Here is a 24,792-nt window from a genome sequence, read left to right as displayed (position 1 = left end):
TGGGTGAATTCTATCATTTAGAGAAGAGCTAACACCGATCCTTCTCAAACTCTTCCAAAAAATTGCAGAGGGAGGAACACTCCTAAATTCTTTCTATGAAGCCACCATAACCCTGATACTAAAACCAGAAAAAGATATCACAAAAAAAGAAAATTATAGAGCAATATCACTGATGAACATAGATGTAAAAATCTGGAACAAAATACTAGCAAACAGAATCCAACAACATATTAAAAGGATCATACACCACGATCAAGTGGGATTTATCCCAGAAATGCAAGATTCTTCAATAAATACTAATCAATCAATGGGATAGACCACATTAACAAATTAAGGAACAAAAACCATATGATCATTTCAATAGATGCAGACAAAGCTTTTGACAAAATTCAACACCCATTTATGATAAAAACTCTCCAGAAAATGGGCACAGAGGGAACCTACCTCAACATAATAAAGGCCATATACGACAAACCCACAGCAAACATCACACTCAATGATGAAAAACTGAAAACATTTCCACTAAGCTCAGGAACAAGACAAGGATGTCCATTCTTGCCACTCTTATTCAACATATAGTTTTGGAAGTCCTAGCCACAGCAATCAGAGAAGAAAAACAAATAAAAGGAATACAAATTGGAAAAGAAGAAGCAAAACTGTCACTGTTTGCAGGTGACATGATACTATACATAGAAAATCCTAAAGATGCCACCAGAAAACTACTAGAACTAATCAATGAATTTGGTAAGGTTGCAGGATACAAAATTAAAGCACAAAAATCTCTGGCATTCCTATTCACTAACAACAAAAAATCAGAAAGAGAAATTAAGGAAACAATCCCATTTACCATCACAACAAAAAGAATAAAATACCTAGGAATAAACCTACCTAAGGAGGCAAAAGACTTGTACTCAGAAAACTATAAAACACTGATGAAAGAAACAAAGATGACATAAACAGATGGAGAAATATACCATGTTCTTGGATTGGAAGAATCCATATTGTGAAAATGACTATACTACCCAAAGCAACCTACAGATTTAATGCAATCCCTATCAAACTACCAATGGCATTCTTTGCAGAATTAGAACAAAAAATTTTACAATTTGTATGGAAACACAAAAGACCCCAAATAGCTAAAGCAATCTTGGGAAAGAAAAACTGAGCTGGAGGAATCAGGCTCCCTGACTTAAAACTATACTACAAAGCTACAGTAATAAAGACAGTACGGTATAGGCACAAAAACAGAAATATAGATCAGGATAGAAAGCCCAGAGGTAAACCCATGCAAATATGGTCACCTAATTTACAACAAAGGAGACAAGAACATACAATGGAGGGAAGGCAGCCTCATCAATAAATGGTGCTTGGAAAACTGGACAGCCACATGTAAAAGAATGAAATTAGAATGCTCCCTAACACCATACACAAAAATAAACTCAAAATGGACTAAAGACCTAAATGTAAGACCAGACACTATAAAACTCTTAGAGGAAAACATAGGAAAAACACTCTTTGACATAAACCACAGCAAGATCTTTATTGACCCACCTCCTAGAATAATGGAAATAAAAACAAAAATAAACAAATGGGACCTAATGAAACTTAAAAGCTTTTGCACAGCAAAGGAAACCATAAACAAGACAAAAAGACAACCGTCAGAATGGGAGAAAATATTTGCAAATGAAACAACAGACAAAGGATTAATCTCCAAAATATACAAACAGTTCATGGAGTTCAATATCAAAAAAACAAAGAACCCAATTAAAAAATGGGCAGAAGACCTAAATAGACATTTCATCAAAGTAGACATACAGATGGCCAAGAGGCATGTGAAAAGATGCTCAACATCACTACTTATTAGAGAAATGCAAATAAAAACTACAATGAGGTATCACCTCACACCAGTCAGAATGGCCATTATCAAAAAATCTAGAAACAATAAATGCTGGAAAGGATGTGGTGAAAAGGGAACCCTCCTGCACTGTTGGTGGGAATGTAAATTGATAAAATCACTATGGAGAACAGTATGGAGGTTCCTTAAAAAACTAAAAATAGAACTACCATATGACCCAGCAATCCCACTACTGGGCATATACCCTGAGAAAGCCATAACTCAAAAAGAGTCATGTACCACAATGTTCATCACAGCACTATTTACAATAACCAGGACATGGAAGCAACCTAAATGTCCATCAACAGATGAATGGATAAAGAAGATGGGGCAAATATATACAATGGAATATTACTCAGCTATAAAAAGAAATGAAATTGTGTTATTTGTAGTGACATGGATGGATCTAGAGTCTGTCACACAGAGTGAAGTAAGTCAGAAAGAGAAAAACATATACCATATGCTAACGCACGTATATGGAATCTAAAAAAAAATGGTGCTGATGAACCTAGTGGCAGGGCAGGAATAAAGACACAGACATAGAGAATGGACTTGAGGACACGGGGAGGCGGGGGAAACTGGGGCGAAGTGAGAGAAGCATCGACATATATACACTACCAAATGTAAAATAGATAGCTAGTGGGAAGCAGCAGCATAGCACAGAGAGATCAGCTCGGTGCTTTGTGACCACCTAGAGGAGTGGGATAGGGAGGGTGCGAAGGAGGCTCAAGAGGGAGGGGATATGGGGATATATGTATGCATTTGGCTGATTCACTCTGTTGTACAACAGAAACTAACACAGCATTGTGAAGCAATTATATTCCAATAAAGATGTATTAAAAAATTAAAAAAGAACTGTGAGAAAAAAAAAGGATCTGTCCAAAAGCATTTTACATGGATATTATGACATGCCAAAAGGTAGGCAAATGGAGTTTGTGTTTTGTTTTGCTTTTTTAACATGACTTAGTATCAAAACTGTTGAAAGGAAAAATAGATTCCTAATGGGGTTTATGACCGTATGGGTATTAGTAACTCTTAGAGAACCATGATGGCCCAGGAAGTGGGGTTAGCCACCATACTGAGGGCAGTGATAACAATGACCAAGTATAAATTATCTTTGACATTTCTTATATTTAATTAAGAATGGGTAAACTTTAGCTTTTCAAAAATCCTATGGTCGTTTAGCAATATTCAACTTAAATCCTGGATGAAAAAGAAAATATTGAATCATTATTTTTAATTAACAATTCAAGTATTAAGTAATCATTCTTTAATTAACATTTTGTGTGTCAGTAAATAATTTTATGTGGTCATTCATCGATCTGAAAAGCATTTGATAGCTGATATATAGTGAAAAACCATTACAAACCTTTGCGCATTTGTTAGAAGCCCCAAAGGTTAAGATAACGAAATAGGACCAAATCCCAAAGGGTCAGTTATGAATTTCGGTAGAGCACCGCCACCACAATTTGCAGATGTGATTCCAATGTTTATACCCTAATTTATCAGTGATTTTGTTCTTAACTTACATGCACAGCAAGCAGACCCTCTTTATAAGTCCATGCATGCGCATAAAATGCTCAAGTCCAATGTTGAAGAATCCTATGTTTGTAGAGCTTACCAGAGATGACCCCTGCAGTCAATGTGGCAGCTACTGGTGACTGCCTCTTACTCACTCTGGCAAGAAATCTAAACAGTAAACCATCCCGGGCCATGGCAAACAGAATTCGGGGCAAAGGAAACATGGAACCCAGAAGACTAGAACAGAAAAATTCATAATCCACATGTGAGTTATTACAAGTATTATTCTAGATGAATATATACTGGTAAAGACTGGACACACTAAAGCACAGAACCTATAGCAAAAAAAAAAATTCAAAATCGGAAATATTCACAAAAAAGTTATTAATCTTTATATATATCAAAACAGAAAACGACCTAACTTTCCATTTTTTTCCCAGAATCCTCGATGAAAAAAGATCCCCCTTTACTTAATAAAAGTCAACTCTCTCACCTGCTACCGCACCCGATGATAAAGTAGCAATTATTGGTGTCTTCGTTTTGGAATTGATTTGAGCTAGACATTTGAAAAGCAACCCATCCTCCGCCATAGCATAGATTACACGAGGCATTGGGAAAATGGATCCAAGAAGACTGAATAAAAAGCAAACACATGCAGTATGGCAAACACATTCATGCAAGATTACATCCCAGAACTGAAATTAAGTAATCGTATAAAACGCAGCATCACAGCTGTGATTATGAAGTCTTGTTATTTTTAAAATGTATTATGATTGGGCATTTAAAAATAGATACCAATTAACCATTGTGCTACTTATTATTCTCTTACAGATATTTGCCCAGCACAATTATCAGACTAAAAACAATACTGCAAATAATTTGTGCAGGCCCATGATTACTACTAAATTAAAACTAAGGAATTAAGACAAAAAAACCCCCCAATTATATCATTAAGACATTTTTAACCTAGAAAATAAAATTTATAAATTGATATGTAATTACAGAAAAGATTAAGTAATTTGATTTTATAGTATAGTCACTTCATTTATTCAATAACTACACATTTTTCATATTTATTTTACCATTATTTTCCTCATATAGTGTGATCTTTGATCAAATTAATAATTCTTAGCATCATAAGATAATCAAGACAGAAAAAGACAAAGAAAAAATCAACTCACTGTAAATTTAGTACATAAAGACAGCCGCAATTAAACGTTAGTAACAGTGCAGTTTAAGAAAATGATTTTTTGCTTTACATGTTTTGAATTACTTGTGTGTTTACTGGCTGCATCATTCCGTACGTGAATTAGTTGTAAAAAATAACCATTGAAAGAGAAAGTAAGTAAAATATATTTTTTAAATCCGTCTTCTTTATCTTTTAATAAAGCTGGGTTAAGCTTGGCCACAAATAAATCTTTGTCCATCTCTCTTCTAAGACCATGGTGGCAAGGTATCACCACAGTTCAGATTTTTGAAACTGTTTGAAACTATTTAAAATAAACCTCAACACTGGCAGATGGCTAAGAAACCAACAGGGGTAATTTCTAATTGCTGCTTAATATTTATTATCTTGAATACAAAATAAAAGAGAGTTTGAGGGGAAAAAAGCTAGGCTAATGAATTATACAAAAAAATTTCTTTTTCCAATTTCAGACTTTTAGAAAATTATTTTCACTTCAAAAAATTAGTACTCAAGCAGAGATTAATTTTTCTCTTTGTAAGAATGCGCTAAGTATAGCATGATATAAAACTCGAATGAAATATCTTATGATCACATGTTAAATTAAAATATGAGTAGCTCAGGAAACTTGAGAAATGAATCATAAAATGTTAAAATAAGCAGCTACTAAAAATCTGAATACTTGAGATTCAACTATTCTTTTCGCATAGATTTATACAAATTTCCACCATTAACTTGAGAACAGTAATTTCCATTTCTCCACCAAGTTCACTCGAATCAGTGCTGAGAGGAAAAAGCCTCAGTGCTTCATAATAAAAAGCACATTATACTTAACAATGCCACAGCACATAGCTTCCACTCAGTACAGACTTGATATTATTTTAAAAGACAGCAGAAAGTGTCAAGTCTGCACATAAGGTCTCAGTTGTCTGTAGCAGTACAAGTAACCCCAAAGCCAGCAGGGAAACATACCAGGATAAGCACTGTGAAGCTGTACAGGACATACATATGTGAACGTGTATGAAATATATAAGTGTGTAGAAATGCCATATATATCCACAGAAGCTTGGATCATCATTATCTTGAAAAACTGACTTTTAACTGACGGGGGAAACATTTTTACCCCTTAAGATTTCGATATGGCAATTTGGGCGAACTATTCAGAGAATACAGTTGCATAATGTGTTCCTCGTATTAGGATTATTTTTAAAACATACAAAAGCAATGCTTTAGGCACTGACTACCTTTGCAGTCGCCCAGACAGCTCTGCCCCAAAGGCAATGCAACGTACCTTGTTGACAAAGCACAGAGGGAGCCTGCGGCAACGACATATTTGGCTGGACCCCATCCAACATACTCAAACGCTACAGGAAGGGGGCTTTTCTCATCGAGGAGGTAGTATGGCATCATCAGTGTTAAAGCTGCTGAGACCCCAAAATAGGCCATAAAGCAAACGAGCAGAGAAGTCACAATTCCAATAGGAATAGCTTTCTGAGGATTCCGGACTTCCTCACCTAAGGAAACATAAATGAAAGATTTGCATATTTAATAAAACATGAATAGGTAAAACATGAACTCTTCTTCTCCTTCACAGTAATTCTACTCTGCTCTGTCCCTTCTGTTTTCTCAGCTTGCTCCATCTATGCTACATGACGTTTCTTCTCTTCTTGAGGGTCCTGTGCTGTCACATAAAGACCAAAGCCCAGAGGCAAGAAGAGAAAGCGAGAAATCCTGCAAGTCAGTTTCCCATTTCCGGAAAGAAAAAATATGTTATCCCAGCACTATTAAATGTTTAGGGATAGAACAGAAGTCTTAATCCATTTGGAAAATGATTCCTCCACAGAGATTACACATCGTGGCATCCTGCAGGCCCTTAATTATGAAGGCTTCCATATATATGAAGACAAACTTCTACTCAGTGCATTGATTTATATTAAATTTTAGTTTTAATAAAAAACAGCACTTTTTCAATCTTTCTAATACAATTTGGCAGTTGAAACACCCCAAATATGGTCAATTATAAGGCCATGCAATAATGTGAACCCCCCCCAAAAAAAATGTGAACCCAGAGGAAGCATTTAGGGCTAACTAATTGTAGCATGATTACTTTGTTGTACAGGATAAAGAGGAAAGAATTATCACAACATATTTTGTCCTGTTAAAGAAGAAACAATTTAAGAGCATGATCATTGTTGTTACTCACTGTGATAGCACTTTCAGACCAAAGGTTAAGGGTAGTAATTATCACCAACACTTATAAAGTAGTTGACAACTTGCAAAGTATTTTTCATAATCTTAGGTACCCTTCATAACATCTGAGAGGTAGGTATTGCTCTCCTGATTTTACCAATATGGAAACCAAAGCTCAGAGAGTTTCACTAAGTTTCTTTTTATACAGCAGGTGTTACTTCTGGGTCTGGAACCAGCCCTTATTATCCCAAATTCCACTCTCTTCCCTTGAACCTCTGTTGTCACCTATGGGTACTCATGTGGTTCAAAGAACAATTTTTCCTTCGACACAGAGCCAAGAGTCTGCTCTTACCAGTTGTTGCAATGCAGTCAAATCCCACAAAGGCATAAAAGCAGGTTGCAGCCCCAGCCAAAGTTCCTGCAAAGCCATAAGGCATAAAGCCACCAGCCCCATAGATACTTGTTCCATTTTCAGAAGGTGGCTCCCTAAGGAAGAGAAGAAGCACATTGGAAAGTCATTTTCCTAGAAAACTGCTTCTTCAAGCAGTTTGTCTCAAACTACAGCCTCGGAAGGTTATTGTGTTCATCAGCCCTTGGAAGCTGATGTGTACAAAACTGAAGGTAAACTCTGATTTTTTTTACCCTATCCTAGAGGATGTGGTGGTGTTCTCAATAATGGCACCCCTCTCTGGTTACCAGCACTCAACTAGAGGCTGATCATTAGCATAAGCAGAGGACTCAGATGCACTCTGGCTGGAACTCATAGCCAGGTAGGATTTTGAGAACAGAGACCCCATATATGGGCCATGATCTGAAATAAAGACAAGAAACTTTCTCTTCTCGTGGACAGTGGGGCAGACTGTACATCTGAAAAATTTACTAAGAGGGCTTTTGACAAGGTGAAATAAAATTCTCTAATCTTGATTAATAATACTGAAGCTGAATATTCTATTACATGTTAAAAATTATATAAAACCAGAGGATACTAAATTTTTGCCTCATCAGAATGGCTACAAATAACATATGTAAAGAAAAACATGTACATGTACATCACTTCATGTAATAGACGTTTTTGTAATCTTATTTACACACAGGAATATTATGCTTAAATCTTAGGATGAAACCTTTCATATATAATTAATTTAATATTTGAGATTATCAGTTTAAAGTGAAATGCATAGACAATTCTGTTTATGCAATCAATAACATTCTCAAAAAAACCAGCAGGCGTGAAAATTACTACAGGGTTGAAAGAATGCAGTGGAACCAAATAGTGTCCCCAAAGGAAAAACTAAAGGATGCATGACTCAAAAATGCTCTTTGTTATTTTGAGGTGACAAATCTTTGGAGGGAAAAAACCATCCTTCCAATGGTTAGGACCTCTCCTTGCTCTTCCTTAAAACTGGAGCCAAGCTTGAGATTAAGAACCAGCAACTGCATGGCTTTAAACAGCTGCTCAGTAGTGAGCACACCTATGCATTCAGGAAGAACAATCTTGAAATAGAACAGACCTTCAGAAAGTTCTCTGAAGCAAAAAGTTTGAGAACAGTTTTTCCAGAGGAAAATGTAACATAAGACAAAAGCAAGCAAATATTTTTAAAAACTCAAAATAGGAGGGGGAAACCCCGAATATTTAACCTGGCACTTGCAGATATATTTTTGAGAAACTCTTCACTGATCTTCCAGTTTGCCACGTTTCCTTTCACAAACCCAGCGACCATAACAAAGAGAAGGACCAGGATATTAATGGCTGTGAAGACTTTATTCACCCAAGCAGACTCTTTGACTCCAAAAGATAAAAGACCTATGGAAAAAGAAAGGGTATTTTAATGTTTACCTAACCTTTAGGAAAAGGCAACAGCATTTTGAGACAGTTACAAGCTTCAGGATATCATTTCACCAGCATTCATATATTTAACTGACATTTATCCCTTTCTATTGAGAATTCTTAGTCACCTAACTGTGAATAAAACTAACTTGATTTCAGAATGCAGACTGTGCTCATAGCCAGGAGATCCCAAACTCTCCGATAAATGAATAAATTTAGTAACTGGCTTTTATTATCAATGGGTAGGTAAGGTAACTTAATTTTAATGAAATGCTGTTCTAAAAAGCCACTTCAAGGTTAATGGCTGAAAATTTTTTAAAGTAAAAGCTCAATCATATTGTCTGCCTCATATTTACAGAATACATTGAACAAAATAATTATTCAATTGTCATGACAAAGATATTTTGTTAAATCAGTATTCATTTTAATAGTTTTATTTTTATATTCTGATTGTAAATGCAATCAATTTCCTATTCAAGTAACTTGAAGATACAGAAAAGAAAAAAGAAAGGAAATAAAGATCAAGTGTAATTTCCTTTCCAGAATTTTGCACACACACACACAAAGACACACAGGCACACATTTACATGTCAACAAACCTATAACTTCATTTTTAACAATCACATACTCTTCTACTGTATGGAGACACTACATTTCACTCCTATATTTACAGACAATCAGGTCACTGTTAGTTTCTTACAACTATAAACAGTACTGACCTAATCATCCTTTCATAAATATCTTTTTACACTTTCAATTATTTCTTTACAATAATTTTCTATAAGGTAATACCATATCAACAGTATACACTTTATGTAAGACTTTTGGTTCATACCATCAAAACAGTCTCCAGAAAGTTTGGCCCAATTTACATTGTCCATTTTTTTCCCATTAGGCTATTCTTATTCATATTGATTTATAAGACTTGTTTATACAATAATGCTATAAACTCTCTCACTGTGTATGTATATAGCATGGTATCCCCAATTTATCATGTACTTTTAATCTTAGTGTTGATTAAACATGTAAGAAAGTTTTAGAATATAAATGTTTCCTCTTTAGTTTACCTCTAGAAAGATTTTCCCTAATATATATATATTTTTTTAAACAACCATCTTTAATAACTTTTTTTTTTTTTTTTTGCGGTACGCGGGCCTCTCACTGTTGTGGCCTCTCCCGTTGCGGAGCACAGGCTCCGGACGCATAGGCTCAGCGGCCATGGCTCACGGGCCTAGCCGCTCCACGGCATGTCGGCCATGGCTCACGGGCCTAGCCACTCCACGGCATGTGGGATCTTCCTGGACCGGGACCAGGACACGAACCCATGTCCCCTACATTGGCAGGCGGACCCCCAACCACTGCGCCACCAGGGAAGCCTGATTTTCCCTAATATTAACCCCAAAACATTCACCTTTGTTTCCTTCCAGTACTTTCATGATTATATCTATCATATCCATATCTTTAATACACCTTGTATAAGATATGAATTATGGATCAAAGAAAGTTTACTTTTTACTGTTGGGGAAATCACTGTGATGAAAGGCTTATATCACATACATACTTGCTTCTTCCCCGTATCTGTACCACCCATGATCAAATAAGCAAAATTATCCAAGTAGAGATGAGAAAAGCTGAATTTCATTCTCCTACCTGTATAAGTCCCAGAATTATACAAGAATACAACTATATTAATATAAAGGAAAACTGTATGGTCAGTACAATTATTGACTCTGTCAGTACAATTACTGACTCTGTAACTATCTGTCAGATTAGGAAACACTATACAACTCTACACCTTGGAAATATACACTATACTACTATACATTTGGGAAAAATAACAAAGCCAGTGCCAAGTTTTATAAAAGTTTCCCAGTACCCCAAGTGCACTCTCCATTCTGAGATCCCCAACTCCCACCAGTAAATTAGCCTTCTCATCTAAATGCTGCATACACTTCCCTTGTATCTTTAATAAAACAACAGCCTCAGTTGACAAGACATTTGGCATTACAGTATGAATAAAGATTACAACAGGAGGTTTTGGTCTTTGAAGGTTCTAAGAACAAAGTTATCATGTAATCTTAGCCTGTCCTGAAAGAAAAGACATGATGGTTGATGAACATGGAACATAAGATGCAGGCCAAAGCCTGAGTCTTGCCATGGAATTTAATGACAGAAACTGTGTCATAACTACATGCTTCTCATTGTTTAGAGATTAAAGCTGAATATTTAAGGTAACTGAAACCATCCTTAAATAAAATGTGATGTAACTAATTTAATGTTAGCTAGGCGGTTGAGAAATCAAAACAAATAAAACCTATCACCTGTTGAAAAACAATTCATGCAATTTTTCTTGACATTAGAAGGAAAATGCCAAATAACTTGGACCTATAAATTTTGTTCATGTCCCTAACCATATCCCTACCTAAAACATTAAACTAATGGCTAACGTTTTAAAGGGTAAAGTTATTTTTTTAATTATGTAATTTTCTAAGGAAAAATTATAGAAAGATAGGGAGAAAGTAGCTAGTGATAAGGTTGGACAGGAAATCAAGGGTCTATCAAGCAGGAAATGGGAACAAACATGGACTTTATTCTCAGTGCAATCCTTGATGGATTTAAGCAGGAGTGCCAGGTAGGGTAACAATCAAAATTGAAAACGCTCAAATAATTAAAACAAATATCAGGGGACAGCAGGGATGAGCTATGCCTACAAAATAAAACTGCCTGCCACCTAAGTGCTTACTATGCATCAAGCAAAAAGCCTGCACAAGATAAACATTGACGTCCTCATTTTATGGATGAACAAACTGAGTCATGGAAAGATGAAGTCACTCAGTGTTCTAAAGATAGGAAGTGGCAGAGTAGAATTGAAAACCTGGTCACTCTAATTCCTATGCCTTTCTAAACGACTATGCTACACAACTAATGAAAACAGGAAAATTCCAGTATCAAGTATGTTTGTCTCCATAATGTCTACATTAAAAAAAATGATGGGTGGTTTGAATATGCTTGCTCCCTTTTCAACCAGATGTCGACATTATATAGGCATAAATAGAAAGACAGAATTTCTTCTAGAAACAGCATGCTTGCAAATATCCTTAGTTGTAACTAACAAGATGAAATAAGGCCAAAAATTTTATATCCTTCCTTATTGAAGCTTTGTTGCCATTCCTGCAAATCTCCAATTAGTATTATAAAATTTATGTACCTTATCTGATTATTTAGTGCATTCCAGGTGTCATTGACTCAGAAGTACTATTTCTACCAGTCCATGTAATTTAGATTTATTTTTGAAACATACTTATCACAGAAGATAAAATGTGATTCTAGCTAGTCACAAGGCCCACAGATGTCCAATAGTAACTTATGTGTTACTAGCCTTCGAACTCAGGTCCCAAATTCAGTGGTAACCTATTTTCCTGGGACAACTAGCCCGGCTCATCTTAGGGAGAAGTGTAATTGGTTTTCTTACCTGCTAGAAGTAATATAAGACAAACAGCAAAAAAGTCAGGATACTCTGCAAGGCCAGTATAATTCATTTTGAAGTATGTCCTGAAAAACTGACCGATCTGTTTGCTAAGAAGTTCATCAAAGGTGCCACTCCAAGCCCTTGCAACACTTGATGTTCCTTCCAAAACACAGAACGTTCAGAGAATACAAAGTCAGTGGGAGAAAATTAACATAACATCTTTTGCTACTCTATTCTAGGATAATCATGGGTTAGTTCAGACAGAAGTGAACATTTTAATCACATATAAAATTATCTTGATAACTTTATAATTATACAATAGCAATCAAATGCTCAAGTCCATAACTGTGGAATCAGGCAATTTTATTTGCATTAAAGAACTATCGTTTTTTAAGAAAGGTTGTCAAACCCACTAAGAGATGGCATATTCAGAGATGAAGCAGAATCACCGAATTTTGAAACTAGAAGGAGACACTTTAGAGATGAGAAAAATGAGACACGCAGGGACCAATAGATACACTCTGATCACCTAGTCGCTAATTAATGCAGACCTATCACAGAACCCTAAGGCCGCTGACTCAGGAGTGCCATTTCTACCATTTTACCCAATTAGGTTGATTTTTTGGAAACATACCTATCACATAAGATAAAATGAGATTCCAGCCAGTGATGAAGGCCCACAGTTCTCCGACAGTAACGTAAGTGTACAAATAGGCAGACCCAGTCTTGGGAACTCGGGCCCCAAATTCAGCATAGCAAAGGCCTGCCATCACGGAAGCCAGCGCAGCGATGAGGAAGGAGACCACGATGCTAGGGCCAGAATCCGCTTTGGCAACCTCGCCAGCGAGGACATAAACCCCGGCACCCAGAGTGCTTCCAACACCCAGGGCAATGAGGTCCATGGTGGATAAGCAACGGCACAGTTTGGTATCTTCTAGACTGTCCAGAGTGACGATTTTTCTCCGGATCAGACATCGCGCAAAAGACAGCGCTGCTCTGCAGGGAATCATTCTGAAGATGGCAACCTGAAGAAGAGAAGGGAGGGGGTTAAAAGCTGATCTGGAACCGTCATCCGTCCAGTTACCCTCCCAGCTTCTCCGCACAGCTGTGCCACCTGATTGCTTTTACTCCTTGCTGGAGGTGCGGCCCGGAGCAATCAGAAGGAGGGTTGAAGGAGCCAAAGCTGTGATTTTCTCAGAGCTCACTCTGACGTGGCCTTTTAGAAGGTTCTGCCACAAATGACTTATTGGGGGAGCAAAGGAATAGGAGCCTTGGGCGATTAAAAAGATCTGCCATTTTTGTTTGTTGTTGCAATTTTTAAGGATATGCCCATAGAAATATATTCCAAGAGATGGCTTATTTGTTGTTGCTTCAAGCAAAGGGGTAAATCACCTCATCTTTCTGGTTCTCTCTCTGTCTCTTTGCTTCAATCATTCCTTGAACTCATATTTTTTTAGGCCTTATTACATGCCAGGGATTGTGCCAAGATTATGTCTAGTATGGTGTGGAACGCTGGTATGGCCTCCAGCTTTACCAGACTTACATTCTAGGTATTGCCTAAAAGCAGGTAAAAACGCCATCATTATGTGGTCTACAGCTTTATCAAATATGTGTGAGCTCTGCTTTCATTTCATTGTTTCATTTTAATGTGGAGCCACTTGAACCTTTTAGAATTAAAAAAATTCCCCCCAAAACATGCTTAGAGTTTTCTAAATAAAACTGCTATTCACTTATGCTTTAAGTATGAATTTGTAATAAAACACACATGCTTATTCATATTTACTTGCAATTTCTAAATAAATGAAGTCAAAGTCCATGCCAAGTTTGATATATTCTTTTTTTTTTTTTTTTTTTTGCGGTACGCGGGACCCTCACTGCCATGGCCTCTCCCGTTGTAGAGCACAGGCTCCGGACGCGCAGGCTCAGCGGCCATGGCTCACAGGCCCAGTCGCTCTGCGGCATGCGGGATCCTCCTGGACCAGGGCACGAACCCGTGTCCCCTGCGTCGGCAGGTGGAATCCCAACCACTGCTCCACCAGGGAAGCCCGACATATTCTTTTTTAAATGGAATGAATAAGGTAGACAGAAGGTCTCACTCCCCATACCTTACAGGCCCAAATAACCTAACACTGAAAAAAAAATTCATCAGGTTATAAAATGTGGATTTAGTAAGGAAAAAAATACACATATTACAGTAAAAAGTCTGAAGCAAAATATACCAAAATATTAACAGTAATATTGGTAATATACAATATATATTATATAGCTAATATGTTTCTAAATTTACCTCCAATGACTATGTACAACTTATATATAGAAGAAATATAAAAATTAAAAGGCACTATATGGCCTTGTCTACGGAGACATATAACTCAGAAGACTAAGAAATAACTGAGGAATAGGGAATATAATAGTATATGCAGCTTCTCAGTCAATAAAGTTAAATGTATTTAACTTTTAGAAGTTCAGAGTCATGTTTACCCTGATTGCACAATGATCTACAGAGGCTGAATGTTATCCCTTCAATCTTTTTATACTCATTATCAATAGCTTAAACTCATGAGATCACAGCTTGACATCTTCTCTGAAGAACTTAGGGCTTTCTATCCTATGAAATAAATCCTTGAACATTTCTCGACCTTAATCTCTGTAAAAGAAAACTATTATTAAAACTTATTTTAGGGCTTCCCTGGTGGCTTAGTGGTTGGGAGTCCGCCTGCCGATGCAGGGGACACGGTTTCGTGCCCTGGTCCGGGAGGATCCCGCATGCCGTAGAGCGGCTGGGCCCGTGAGCCATGGCCGCTGAGCCTGCGCGTCCGGAGCCTGTGCTCCGCGGCGGGAGAGGCCACAGCAGTGAGAGGCCTGCGTACGGCAAAAAAAAAAAAAAAAAAACAAACTTATTTTATTTAAAAATAGTAGTATAATAAATTTTCTACCCTGAATCTCAATGACTTATTGCTCATATGAGAAAAACATTTCTGGGATATGAATAATCCAGTTTCATGCTAACCCTAGTATATAAAGCTAACTCACTCAACATTATTCACATCAATATAAATGCAAGTCCTTGATGTTGAAAGCAGCTGATTCAAAGAATATAGAGGAAAATCCTAAAGAAAAATGCAAATGAGTGAAAAGTTCCTTGATAATAAAAATAAAGTTTTACACATCATTATCTTCCACACCACCTGGCATAGTGCCAAGCATGGCACTTCACAAATACTTGTTGAAAAATTTGCAAAAAGAGATGACATCTCCCATTTTGCCCATACTTGCGCTTCCAAAGTCAAAATCTATCAAACTTCCATAAATCAAATGTGTATCAATTTCTACCCTTATCTAGCCCTTACATAGCTATTTCTCATATAACACGTCTAGAAGATAAGGGAGAGAAGTGTTTTGCTTAAAAAAGAATCAAGTGAAAAGTTGGAGTTGTACAAAGGCCAACTGAGGTGGGAGGATGGCAATTGAAGGGATTTATAAATGCTGACCTCCAATAATATTTACGCATTTTTATACAACAGAGATGTGCAAAGATCAAGAATTAGGGATAACTGCCAGCTGAAAAATGCTAAGAAATGAAGACCCACTGAATTTTGGTAATGATTTAAGATCATAGGAAAATGGAACACGTCATACACAACTTTAGGAAACAACTGATATACAGAATGAAGCACACCTGTTAGTCATTAATTAAAACACTCTTGATAAAGCGATTGATTGACCTCACATGTTATGAATAAAAGACAAATTCTACAACTATTGCAAAGGAATCTGGAAGGAAGCAAAGAAAATGAAGAACGGAGAGTGATATGACTGTGGGTGAGCTTTTATTTATTTTTTTATTCTTTTTTTTTTGGTAATATGGTCACCATGTTGTTTTCGAAATTTCTAAACCCCCCCACGAACACAACATAGCATAAAAATAAAAAAGAATAAGCAAGCCAACCGATAAACAACCTTCTTCTTTTTTTTTTTTTTTTTTGCGTTACACGGGCCTCTCACTGTTGTGGCCTCTCCCGCTGCGGAGCACAGGCTCCAGACGCGCAGGCTCAGCGGCCATGGCTCACGGGCCCAGCCGCTCCGCGGCATGTGGGATCTTCCCGGACCGGGGCACGAATCCGTGTCTCCCGCATCGGCAGGCGGACTCGCAACCACTGCGCCACCAGGGAAGCCCTAAACAACCTTCTTTGAAATGCTAAAAATAGTGAAAAGTTTTATTAGTAACAGTTACCCAAAATGAATAAATGAGTGACCCGCATCCTGTCAATAGAAAAGTGAATTTAATTCACTCCAGGTTACATGGGAAGCAGACTGTTTACAGAAACATACAGCTTTAATCAGAGAAGATCTGATTGCCACTGCCTCTTTCCTATTAAAAATAGAAAGTATTTCAGGTCCAGGTCTTCTGCGTTGCCCTGAGCAAATAAGACAAAGCTGCCACTTGTCAAGCATTCATTTGCTTTTGAGTAACAGAAATGCAGACGTCAGAAACTCTTCTCTGAATTGACAGGTTAGGCAATGTCCTTGGCAAACAGTCTTAACTACGCACAACTGATAAAATACTGATTGCAAAAGCTATGATACAAAACCGACTTTGCAGAAATATAACGAGATGGGAAAAAGCAATGTAAAAACATACTGGGTCAATTTAATGAATCATTGTTAAATAAACATTTATTAAATCCTAGCAGGTGTATCATATAATCAATAAAGAAAAAAGAATCCCGTGCTTTTGTTAAATATGTTTTTGTGGAGATACACTGATATATGGAAGTGGCAACAGGAGAATGAGAAAAAATAAGATATTTGTGTCTAATGTAATATAATTTGATATTTACTTTTTTAAAATTTAGTAACTTTTCCTTTAAAGCATTTAAAAAGATATGTTCCTTATGTACATGGTTATGACAACCTTACTCTCATTTCTAGAAGGTTCTTTCATTGCTGAAAAAAATCCACTCATACTTATTCTTTGACACATGTCTGCATTTACTGTCCCTGCCTGGGCTCTGGTGTGTTGTCTCATCAGCAAACGACTATGCAGTGAAAATATGCAAGGATTTTGAAGGTGATTCTATTTGGTCTGGAGGACAGAGACTGTTTTTCCAAGAGCAGACAATGATCCAAACCATCATACCCACTGTCAGCTGTTGCCACCATGACCAAGGATTGGTACTCAGTATGAACCCTACATAAATGTAAGTAAAGGACAATGATGTTAGACTTTGGGAAGAGGCCCACGCAACACTCATACCCAGGACCTGAACCTTAAAATATAAAACTCTAATCAACATTCCTATGAGGTCACAAATGATTCTGGTGATACTATAAAGAGATACGTATCTTTTTTCAATAAACAGTTATTTTACTAATTGCTAAGACAGTGGCCTCTCTACTGAGGCGTAAAATATGCACATATTAGCTTAGATCTGAAAATGTAATTAGCCAACAGAATCTGCAACAGCTCAGTCAGCAGTAAAGCCTGTGAGTGGATTTAATGAGTCTGGTGATAGTCAGATCTTCCTGAGTCCCTTCCCCCATCCCCAACCCTAAGTATAACAGTTTCAAGACATCTAACTCCCCGATGGAGCCCTTATTAATTCTTGCCAGAAAGCTAAATTCCCTCCTCAGCAACTTGGAATTATCCGTTTCTCAAACTTCTTCAATCCAGGTTGTAAACTTGACCATGTAGAGTTTTAGGTCAAATAAATCCCTAGGCCTGATGATATAACAACACTATATAGAGAGAAGACCTCTTTTCCACTAACCACAGAAATCTTGCAAAATCTGCTAATTACAGTCAAAAGTTGATCCTGGATTTTCACTTCGGTTCGAAAGTTTGACGTAGCATTTAGCTGCACAGAAATGCAGCTCCTCCCCTACATAAAGGCTGAGATTTCAAACTTAATCCTCGGTATCAGTATCACAGACCCTGACAACAAATCTTTCGGGAGATAGGAGCTGTGGGGGCAGGCATTCCAACAAATCCTCACCGGATGCGCTCCTCCGAACCCTATAACCAACTTGCCTTCCTCACGTGATTGCTGGTTTCATGGTGAGATATTTGCACTTTCTGTTTTGGGCCTGATAGGGGAAAAGGAATTAAAACCATGTAAGCCTGGGAACTTTGCCATATTGTGTGTGTGTGTTTTCTCTGAGCTAGAGCTTTGGGGTTTGCAATCTCCAAACTCAACATCAATTACATTTCTATAGCTTTTTTTTTTTAACATCTGTATTGAAGTATATTTGCTTTACAAGGGTGTGTTAGTTGCTGCTGTATAACAAAGTGAATCAGTTATACATAAACATATATCCCCATGTCTCCTCCCTCTTGCATCTCCCTCCCTCCCACCCTCCCTATCCCACCCCTCTAGGTGGTCACAAAGCACCGAGCTGATCTCCCTGTGCCATGCGGCTGCTTCCCACTAGCTATCTGTTTTACATTTGGTAGTGTATATATGTCCATGCCACTCTCTCACTTCGTCCCAGCTTACCCTTCCCCCTCCCTGTGTCCTCAAGTCCATTCTCTACATCTGCATCTTTATTCCTGTCCTGCCCCTAGGTTCTTCAGAACCATTTTTTTAGATTCCATATTATATGTGTTAGCATACGGTATTTGTTTTTCTCTTTCTGACTTACTTCACTCTGTATGACAGACTCTAGGTCCATCCACCTCACTACAAATAACTCAATTTCATTTCTTTTTATGGCTGAGTAATATTCCATTGTATATATGGGCCACATCTTCTTTATCCATTCATCGTTGATGGACACTTAGGTTGCTTCCATGTCCTGGCTATTGTAAATAGAGCTGCAATGACATTTCTATAACTTTAAAGTTCAGAAAATATTTTCAAATTTTACTGTAAGCTAAATAATTTAGTGAAAGGGGAAAAAAAGATATGGACATAATACCATGGAATTATTGATCTTTCTTTCATTCCTCTTACTTTTAAGAGATTAGTTTCTCATAAAATACACCAGAAGTACAATGCAGGATAAAAGATAATTAGAAATGGTAACTGTTCACCTTGGTAGGTAAAAAACAAAAAAACCAACAACAACAAACTTTTGCATTCAAACCTTAAACCTTTATTTTTCTGGAAAACAGAATACCCTTTCATATACATTTCACTTATATTTGGTCCAAAACTTATCTTTTCACCAAAGCAAAACTTCTGAGCAGTATCATCCTCCAAAGTTTTCCCCAGATAGGTGAACACAAATGCAGAAATAAGTAAAAGTGAAGGACACAACTGAGACCACTATAAAGTCACAATCATTGTGGCAATAATATTTATGTTTTCTCCCCTTTTATATCAAATCGGTACTACCAGGAAGTTAAACTATTTCAAGATTTCTGACACAGAATCCAGACACAGACAAGCATCTTTCTAAGGACATCCGAAGCAAACAGCTGATGGAGAATTCTAGTTTGTACAGGCAGCTGGTGCTTCAAAACACGTCAATCCATTTAGCTTTATTAAAGGCCAAATTACAGGAATAAGGCATACCTAGCTGTCTCATTCCAATAGATGCAGAGCAATTAAAAAAATTAAGTGTCCAACTTTTGTTTTAGGGTTGGAGAAGAGAGGAAGTGAAAAAAGAAAAGAAAAGAAAAGAAGAAACAGAGCCCCCAGCAGCTGGGTAATAAGAGTATCTGCCCAGTCAGCGACCCACTCACAGTCAAGGATCTTGGTGGCTCCTTCAGCCCCGGGCAGACGCCCGTTCCCATTTAGGCTGAGCAATCCCCGGCTAATAAATCACTCCAAATGCCAGAGGGTACCACCTGTTCCCATTCTCCAAGCAGCCACTGAAGGAGGTGTCCTTGGCTAAGCCCAGTCACCCTTTACATGCCATTTCAAACATCAAGAGATACCCTTTGCAAAGGTATTTCACACCTGTCACGAATCTAGGAAGTGCTAGGCTGATAAAGATGGCTAATGTTTGTTGAGCACTTACTGTGTGCTAAGCCCCTTTAATTTATGCTTTCATGAACCTTCACAATATCCCTATAAGATCAGGACTCTCATAGTATCGATGAGGAAACTGAGGCAGACAGAGGTCAGCCAATATCACAGGTAGACGTGGAGCCAGGGATGAACCCAGCAGGCATGACTTTGGATCCTTTATTCACAGCCACTAGGTTGAGCTGCCATCTCGCCAGACAGCCTAGTCATTGCCCACCTGCCCACACCTCCTTGGAAGAGAATCTGCTCTCCTCACAGCACTCTCCTCCCATCCCCCAAGCCACAGGTAACCGGACCAGACACCTGACTCTGGGTTAAATATCCAAAGGCCAGGTACACTCATTCAATAGTCTTGAAAATCTGAATGACACCATTGAATGGCTCAGGCCCTCCTGTCTGTCCTTCCTGATGTTGAGTGTGTGAGCCCTCTGTATCCATTCAACAAACTTCCTGTTCACTTACTCTATTTTGAGTGATCTCTGTTCCCTGAAACCAGAGGCAACTGATGAAGGTCAAGGTCGTATCAGTAGGGCTGGCTCCAGCAACCTTACTCCTGATTTCAACCCTTCAAATCTTCTGCTACTTCCTGCCATATCTGGTGGGTTTCCTGAGAATTCCTCTTCTTTCCTAGAGCAGGTGTCCTGATGGAATAACTTGAATTTGTTTAGATATTTCTCCAATAAGGTCCTCATAGAGTTTAATATGCATTAGGTCTGTCCTTTATACACAAGCACAGACATATATACCCTCTACCTGAAAAAGGTGATTTCATATAGGGCAGAGAAAATCTATTCTTAGACATACATCCAACCTGGGTTCCTGGTACCACTATTTCTCCAATGCCCACTACTGAGCCAGGAACATCCTCCGCCTTATCAAAGTCCCAGAAATAGCCAACAAGGGCTCTCTAGCACTTACTAAAGATGTTTAAAGCATTTTGTTCACCAATGAATTATAGTAGTAAACCAGTAGCAGAGCCATTATTTACCTAATGAAGGGAGGGAGAATAAAGGAAGCCCTGGAAATATTTTATCATACTCGAGAGGGTTTTTAAGAGTTTCCTGAGTCAGAGGAGAGAAGTTTCTCAACACCCCTGCCTTAAGACCTTAATGTTAGTGGGTTGTTTTTTGTTAAAAATTGCAGATTTCCTAAAAGCACTTTCCACCCTTTTATTAGTTCCACAAATATTTCAGTGCACACCACTAGGCACTGAAACAGCCATGAACAGGCTGCCAAAATTTCTCCCCTCACGGCACTTACAGTGGAGTGGGCGGCGCAGACAGCAGCCAGTTCAATATCATGAAGCAAATGCTTCTGCACAAGGGAAGGCGAGAGGGGCCCACAGTGAAACCACACAACTCAGATTGGGACTTGAACCCAGCTAGAATTCAGACTGAGACTTGAACCCATGGTCTTTTCATTGAGATCACACACCTCATCTTAGGACTTACTGAAGCTCAGGGTCTTTATGTCTCATCGCAGAAAGAATTCAGTGAGAGACAAAGTGATAGATACGAAGTGGATTTATTTAGAGAGATACACATTCCATAGAGAGAATGCGGTCCATCTCAAAAGGTGAGAAGGGCCTTGGGAGAAACACACTCCACAGAGTGTGGGCCATTTTCATCTCAGAAGGCAAAAGGGCATGAAATATGGGTGGCTAGTTTTTATGGACTGGGTAATTTCATAGGCTAATAAGTGGGAGGTTATTCCAACTATTTGGGGGAACGGGAGGAGATTTCCAGGAATTGGGCCACCGCCCACTTTTTGCCCTTTTCTGGTTGGCCTTGGAGCTGTCACGGCACCGGTGGGTGTGTCATTTGGCTAGTGTATTACAACGAGCATCTAATGATGCTCAAGGTCCACCAGAAGTCAAATCTTCTGTCCTCTTGGACCTGGCTGGTTCTAACCCATTACGTCACACCCTCAAGGGCTGTCCTTCTTTTAAACGGTGTGCTCCGCCCCCTCCCCTCTTGTTTCAACAGGAGGGGCTCCTCACTCAGACTCTGACTGGGGTTCAGGTGGTCAGAGGAACTTTCCTAGAGAGAGCTACGTCTAACCTGAGGCCTTTGAAAGGATGAGTTGGATTTAGGCATCTGAAGGTGCAATGGGAAGGAGGCTGGGGGGCAGTGGTGGGGATGATGAGTGCTCTGAGCAGAGGGAACAGCAAAGGCAGAGGCACAGAAAGTAATTTCATACATATAGAGCTCAGGGGCTGGGGGAAAAGCTAGAGGGAAGTAGAGGTAAGCAGAGGGGTCCCCAGGCCATGCAGGGAGCTTGGACTTGACTGTGAGGGCAGTGGGGAATCACTGACGGACTTTAAACCAGATACACAACTTGACAATTATTGTTCTGATTGTGTTATACGGAAGGGATGAGAAAGATCAAGACTAGAGTTAAGGGGAAGGGTAAACAGGCTACTGGGATAATCTAGGCATGAGAGACTGTGACCTGCACCCTTTACTAGGGTAAAGGCAGTGGGGTGAAGAGAAATGGATGGGCTACAGTGCCCTTTAGGAGGTGGAGGATATAGGGGTTGGTGACTGTGTGGATCTGGGACCCAGAGTTGCTGATGGTTTGTGTGCCTTATATGAGGAATTAGCAAGAAGGAGGTTCTTTCTGACCACTCTGATTTTAAGGAATGTGTGGAATTGCCATGTGGTTTCAGCAAAGCTCAGGAGGGCACAGAAGACAGGAAATCTGAGAATGATCAGCACAGAGATGATAGTTAAATAGACAGTATCACCCAGGGAGAGACTGTACAGGAGAAGGGAAGGAAAAGAAATACCAAAGATGCACACATTTAAGGAATGGGAAGGAGGAGGAGGAGTGGGAGGGGGGAGGGGGATGGAGGGAAGGAGAGGGAAGGAGGGAAGGAGGTGAAGGAAGAGAGGAGGAGGAGGAGGAGGGGAAGAAGAAGGGAAAGAGGAAGAGGAAGAAGGAGGAGGAGGAGGAGGAAGAAGAAGAAGAAGAAGAAGGAGAAGAAGGAGAAGAAGAGGAGGAGGAAGAAGAAGAAGAGGGGGGAGGGGGAGGAGGGGGGAGGAAGAGGGGGGAGGAGGAGGAGGAGGGGAGGAGGGGGAGGGGGAGGAGGGGGAGGAGGAGGGGGAGGAGGAGGGGGAGGAGGGGGAGGAGGAGGAGAAGGAGAAGGAGAAGGAGAAGGAGGAGAAGGGGAAGGAGAAGAACCACTACCACCCCCCACAGAGGGACTGGAAAGGAGAGGCAGGAGTGATAGAAGGAACCAGGAAAAGTTCTGACCCAAAAAAGGAGTGAGCTTTCAGGAAAGAAGGAGTGGTCATCAGTGTCAGATGGTGCTCGAAATGAAAGGAAAATGTTTGACCTTGGAATTTTGTGGCAAAGAAGCCTTTGGTGACCTTGACACGTGAGGTTTCTGTGGGCGGCGGGGTGTAAGCCAGGTTGCAGGGGCTTCAAAATTATGGGCAGTGAGGAAAGGAAAGCAATATGTTCAGGTGCCTTTTTCAGGCCGATGCCCTGAGGGGCCCATGGAATCAAGGAAGAGCGTTTTATACAGAAGAAACTTAATCTGTTTAGATACCAATGGGAAAGTGCCAAGAGAGAAAGAGAGGTTGAAAATCCAAAAGGGAGAATGGATAAAGCAAGGTTCTTGAGATGTGGAAGACTGAGATCAGTGCTGGGTTGAAGAGCTGAAATTAGGTAGAAGGAGAAATGGCATCTCCACCTTAAGAGTCAAGAAGGAGAACAGTGCGGGACAGGCCAGACAAGTTTGTAGGCTAGGTGATCGACTGTTGAGCTCTATTTGCAAGCTCCAAAAGTCCAAACCTTATAAGGCATGTATTTTATAGATAACAATAAGAAGGGATGAAGAAATAATGTCCGAATGACTTCAGTATAACTTTATACAAGCACAGTTTTGTTTTTGTTTTCACCATTTAAAACTTGCACTCCCATTCTAAACACAAAAAAATAAACAGATAGTAACTTTAAATATATGCTTCTACAACATAGTTAAAATTTCCACATCTATCTCTTTGAACTGTCAGAAAACTAAACGCAGGAGTTTTTGGCATGACATTTTCACGAAACAACGTATTCTAGATGAATGGGCTCTCTAGATTATTGACATTTAAATCTGCGTATCTTTGATGATTGTTGATCAAATCTTGCCACAATTCAGTGATCCTCCTAAACGCTACTGAATTTGATGGTGGCTGTCTGCTACAGTACCAGGCATTCAAGCTGCCCATCTTTACAGGAAGGTGATTCATTCCGTATTACTTCTTAAAAAACTGTTTAATAAGACTAACAGAAGTGTTTTAAAAACAAACAAATATTCACTATTACCTTAATTCCAATTTTAATCCACTGTCCACACAAATTAGAACCAACTCAAGGATGCCAAGGAAATCCAGATGACCTGGACGAACCCATGCTCTGTCAACAAAGAGCCACTGCTCAAGAAGTTTATTTTTACTTATTTCTGGATTAGTAGCTGAATTTCAGATGAAAGATGCTAGAAGTACATTTGTGGACTAGGAGGGGTGTTAAAGTACAAGAAAGCTCTTTTTGTCTGAAGGCAAAAACTGAGAAGTCCTTTAGAACACTCTGATTTCTTCTAATCATTCTCTTTCCAGAGCCGAAGTATCCCTCTTAATTCACTTACCCCACACCCTCCTCAAAAGGCTACCTAATTTAGTTGTTAGAATGCAGCCACTTTTGTTTCAATGCTAGGCAAAATTCCTTCCATCAAACTGTGGC

The 24,792-nt window shown here is 38.9% G+C and overlaps 1 protein-coding gene across 3 annotated transcripts in view; it reads right to left on the bottom strand.

The window, feature by feature from the left end:
• Positions 1–24,792, bottom strand: part of SLC7A2 (solute carrier family 7 member 2) — a 73,061-nt gene that overhangs the window by 17,463 nt on the left and 30,806 nt on the right. For 2 of the 3 annotated variants that reach the window (XM_082608651.1, XM_082608650.1), the window contains exons 2-7: positions 12,720–13,110; positions 12,089–12,244; positions 8,427–8,592; positions 7,141–7,274; positions 5,890–6,112; positions 3,909–4,048 (exon numbers count right to left, since the gene is read on the bottom strand). In XM_082608651.1, the coding sequence (XP_082464777.1) occupies positions 3,909–4,048; positions 5,890–6,112; positions 7,141–7,274; positions 8,427–8,592; positions 12,089–12,244; positions 12,720–13,095 (1,195 nt within the window). In that variant the 5' untranslated portion in view covers positions 13,096–13,110. Of the gene's footprint in view, positions 1–3,515; positions 3,653–3,908; positions 4,049–5,889; positions 6,113–7,140; positions 7,275–8,426; positions 8,593–12,088; positions 12,245–12,719; positions 13,111–24,792 lie in introns of all 3 variants that reach the window. The other variant, XM_082608649.1, reaches the window with a different exon arrangement.

Source organism: Mesoplodon mirus (genome assembly GCF_964341445.2).
Source record: "Mesoplodon mirus genome assembly, chromosome: 20".
Lineage (NCBI taxonomy): Eukaryota > Metazoa > Chordata > Mammalia > Artiodactyla > Ziphiidae > Mesoplodon > Mesoplodon mirus.
Note: the sequence above shows the minus strand (reverse complement) of the source record. Positions and strands in the feature narration are given on the sequence as shown.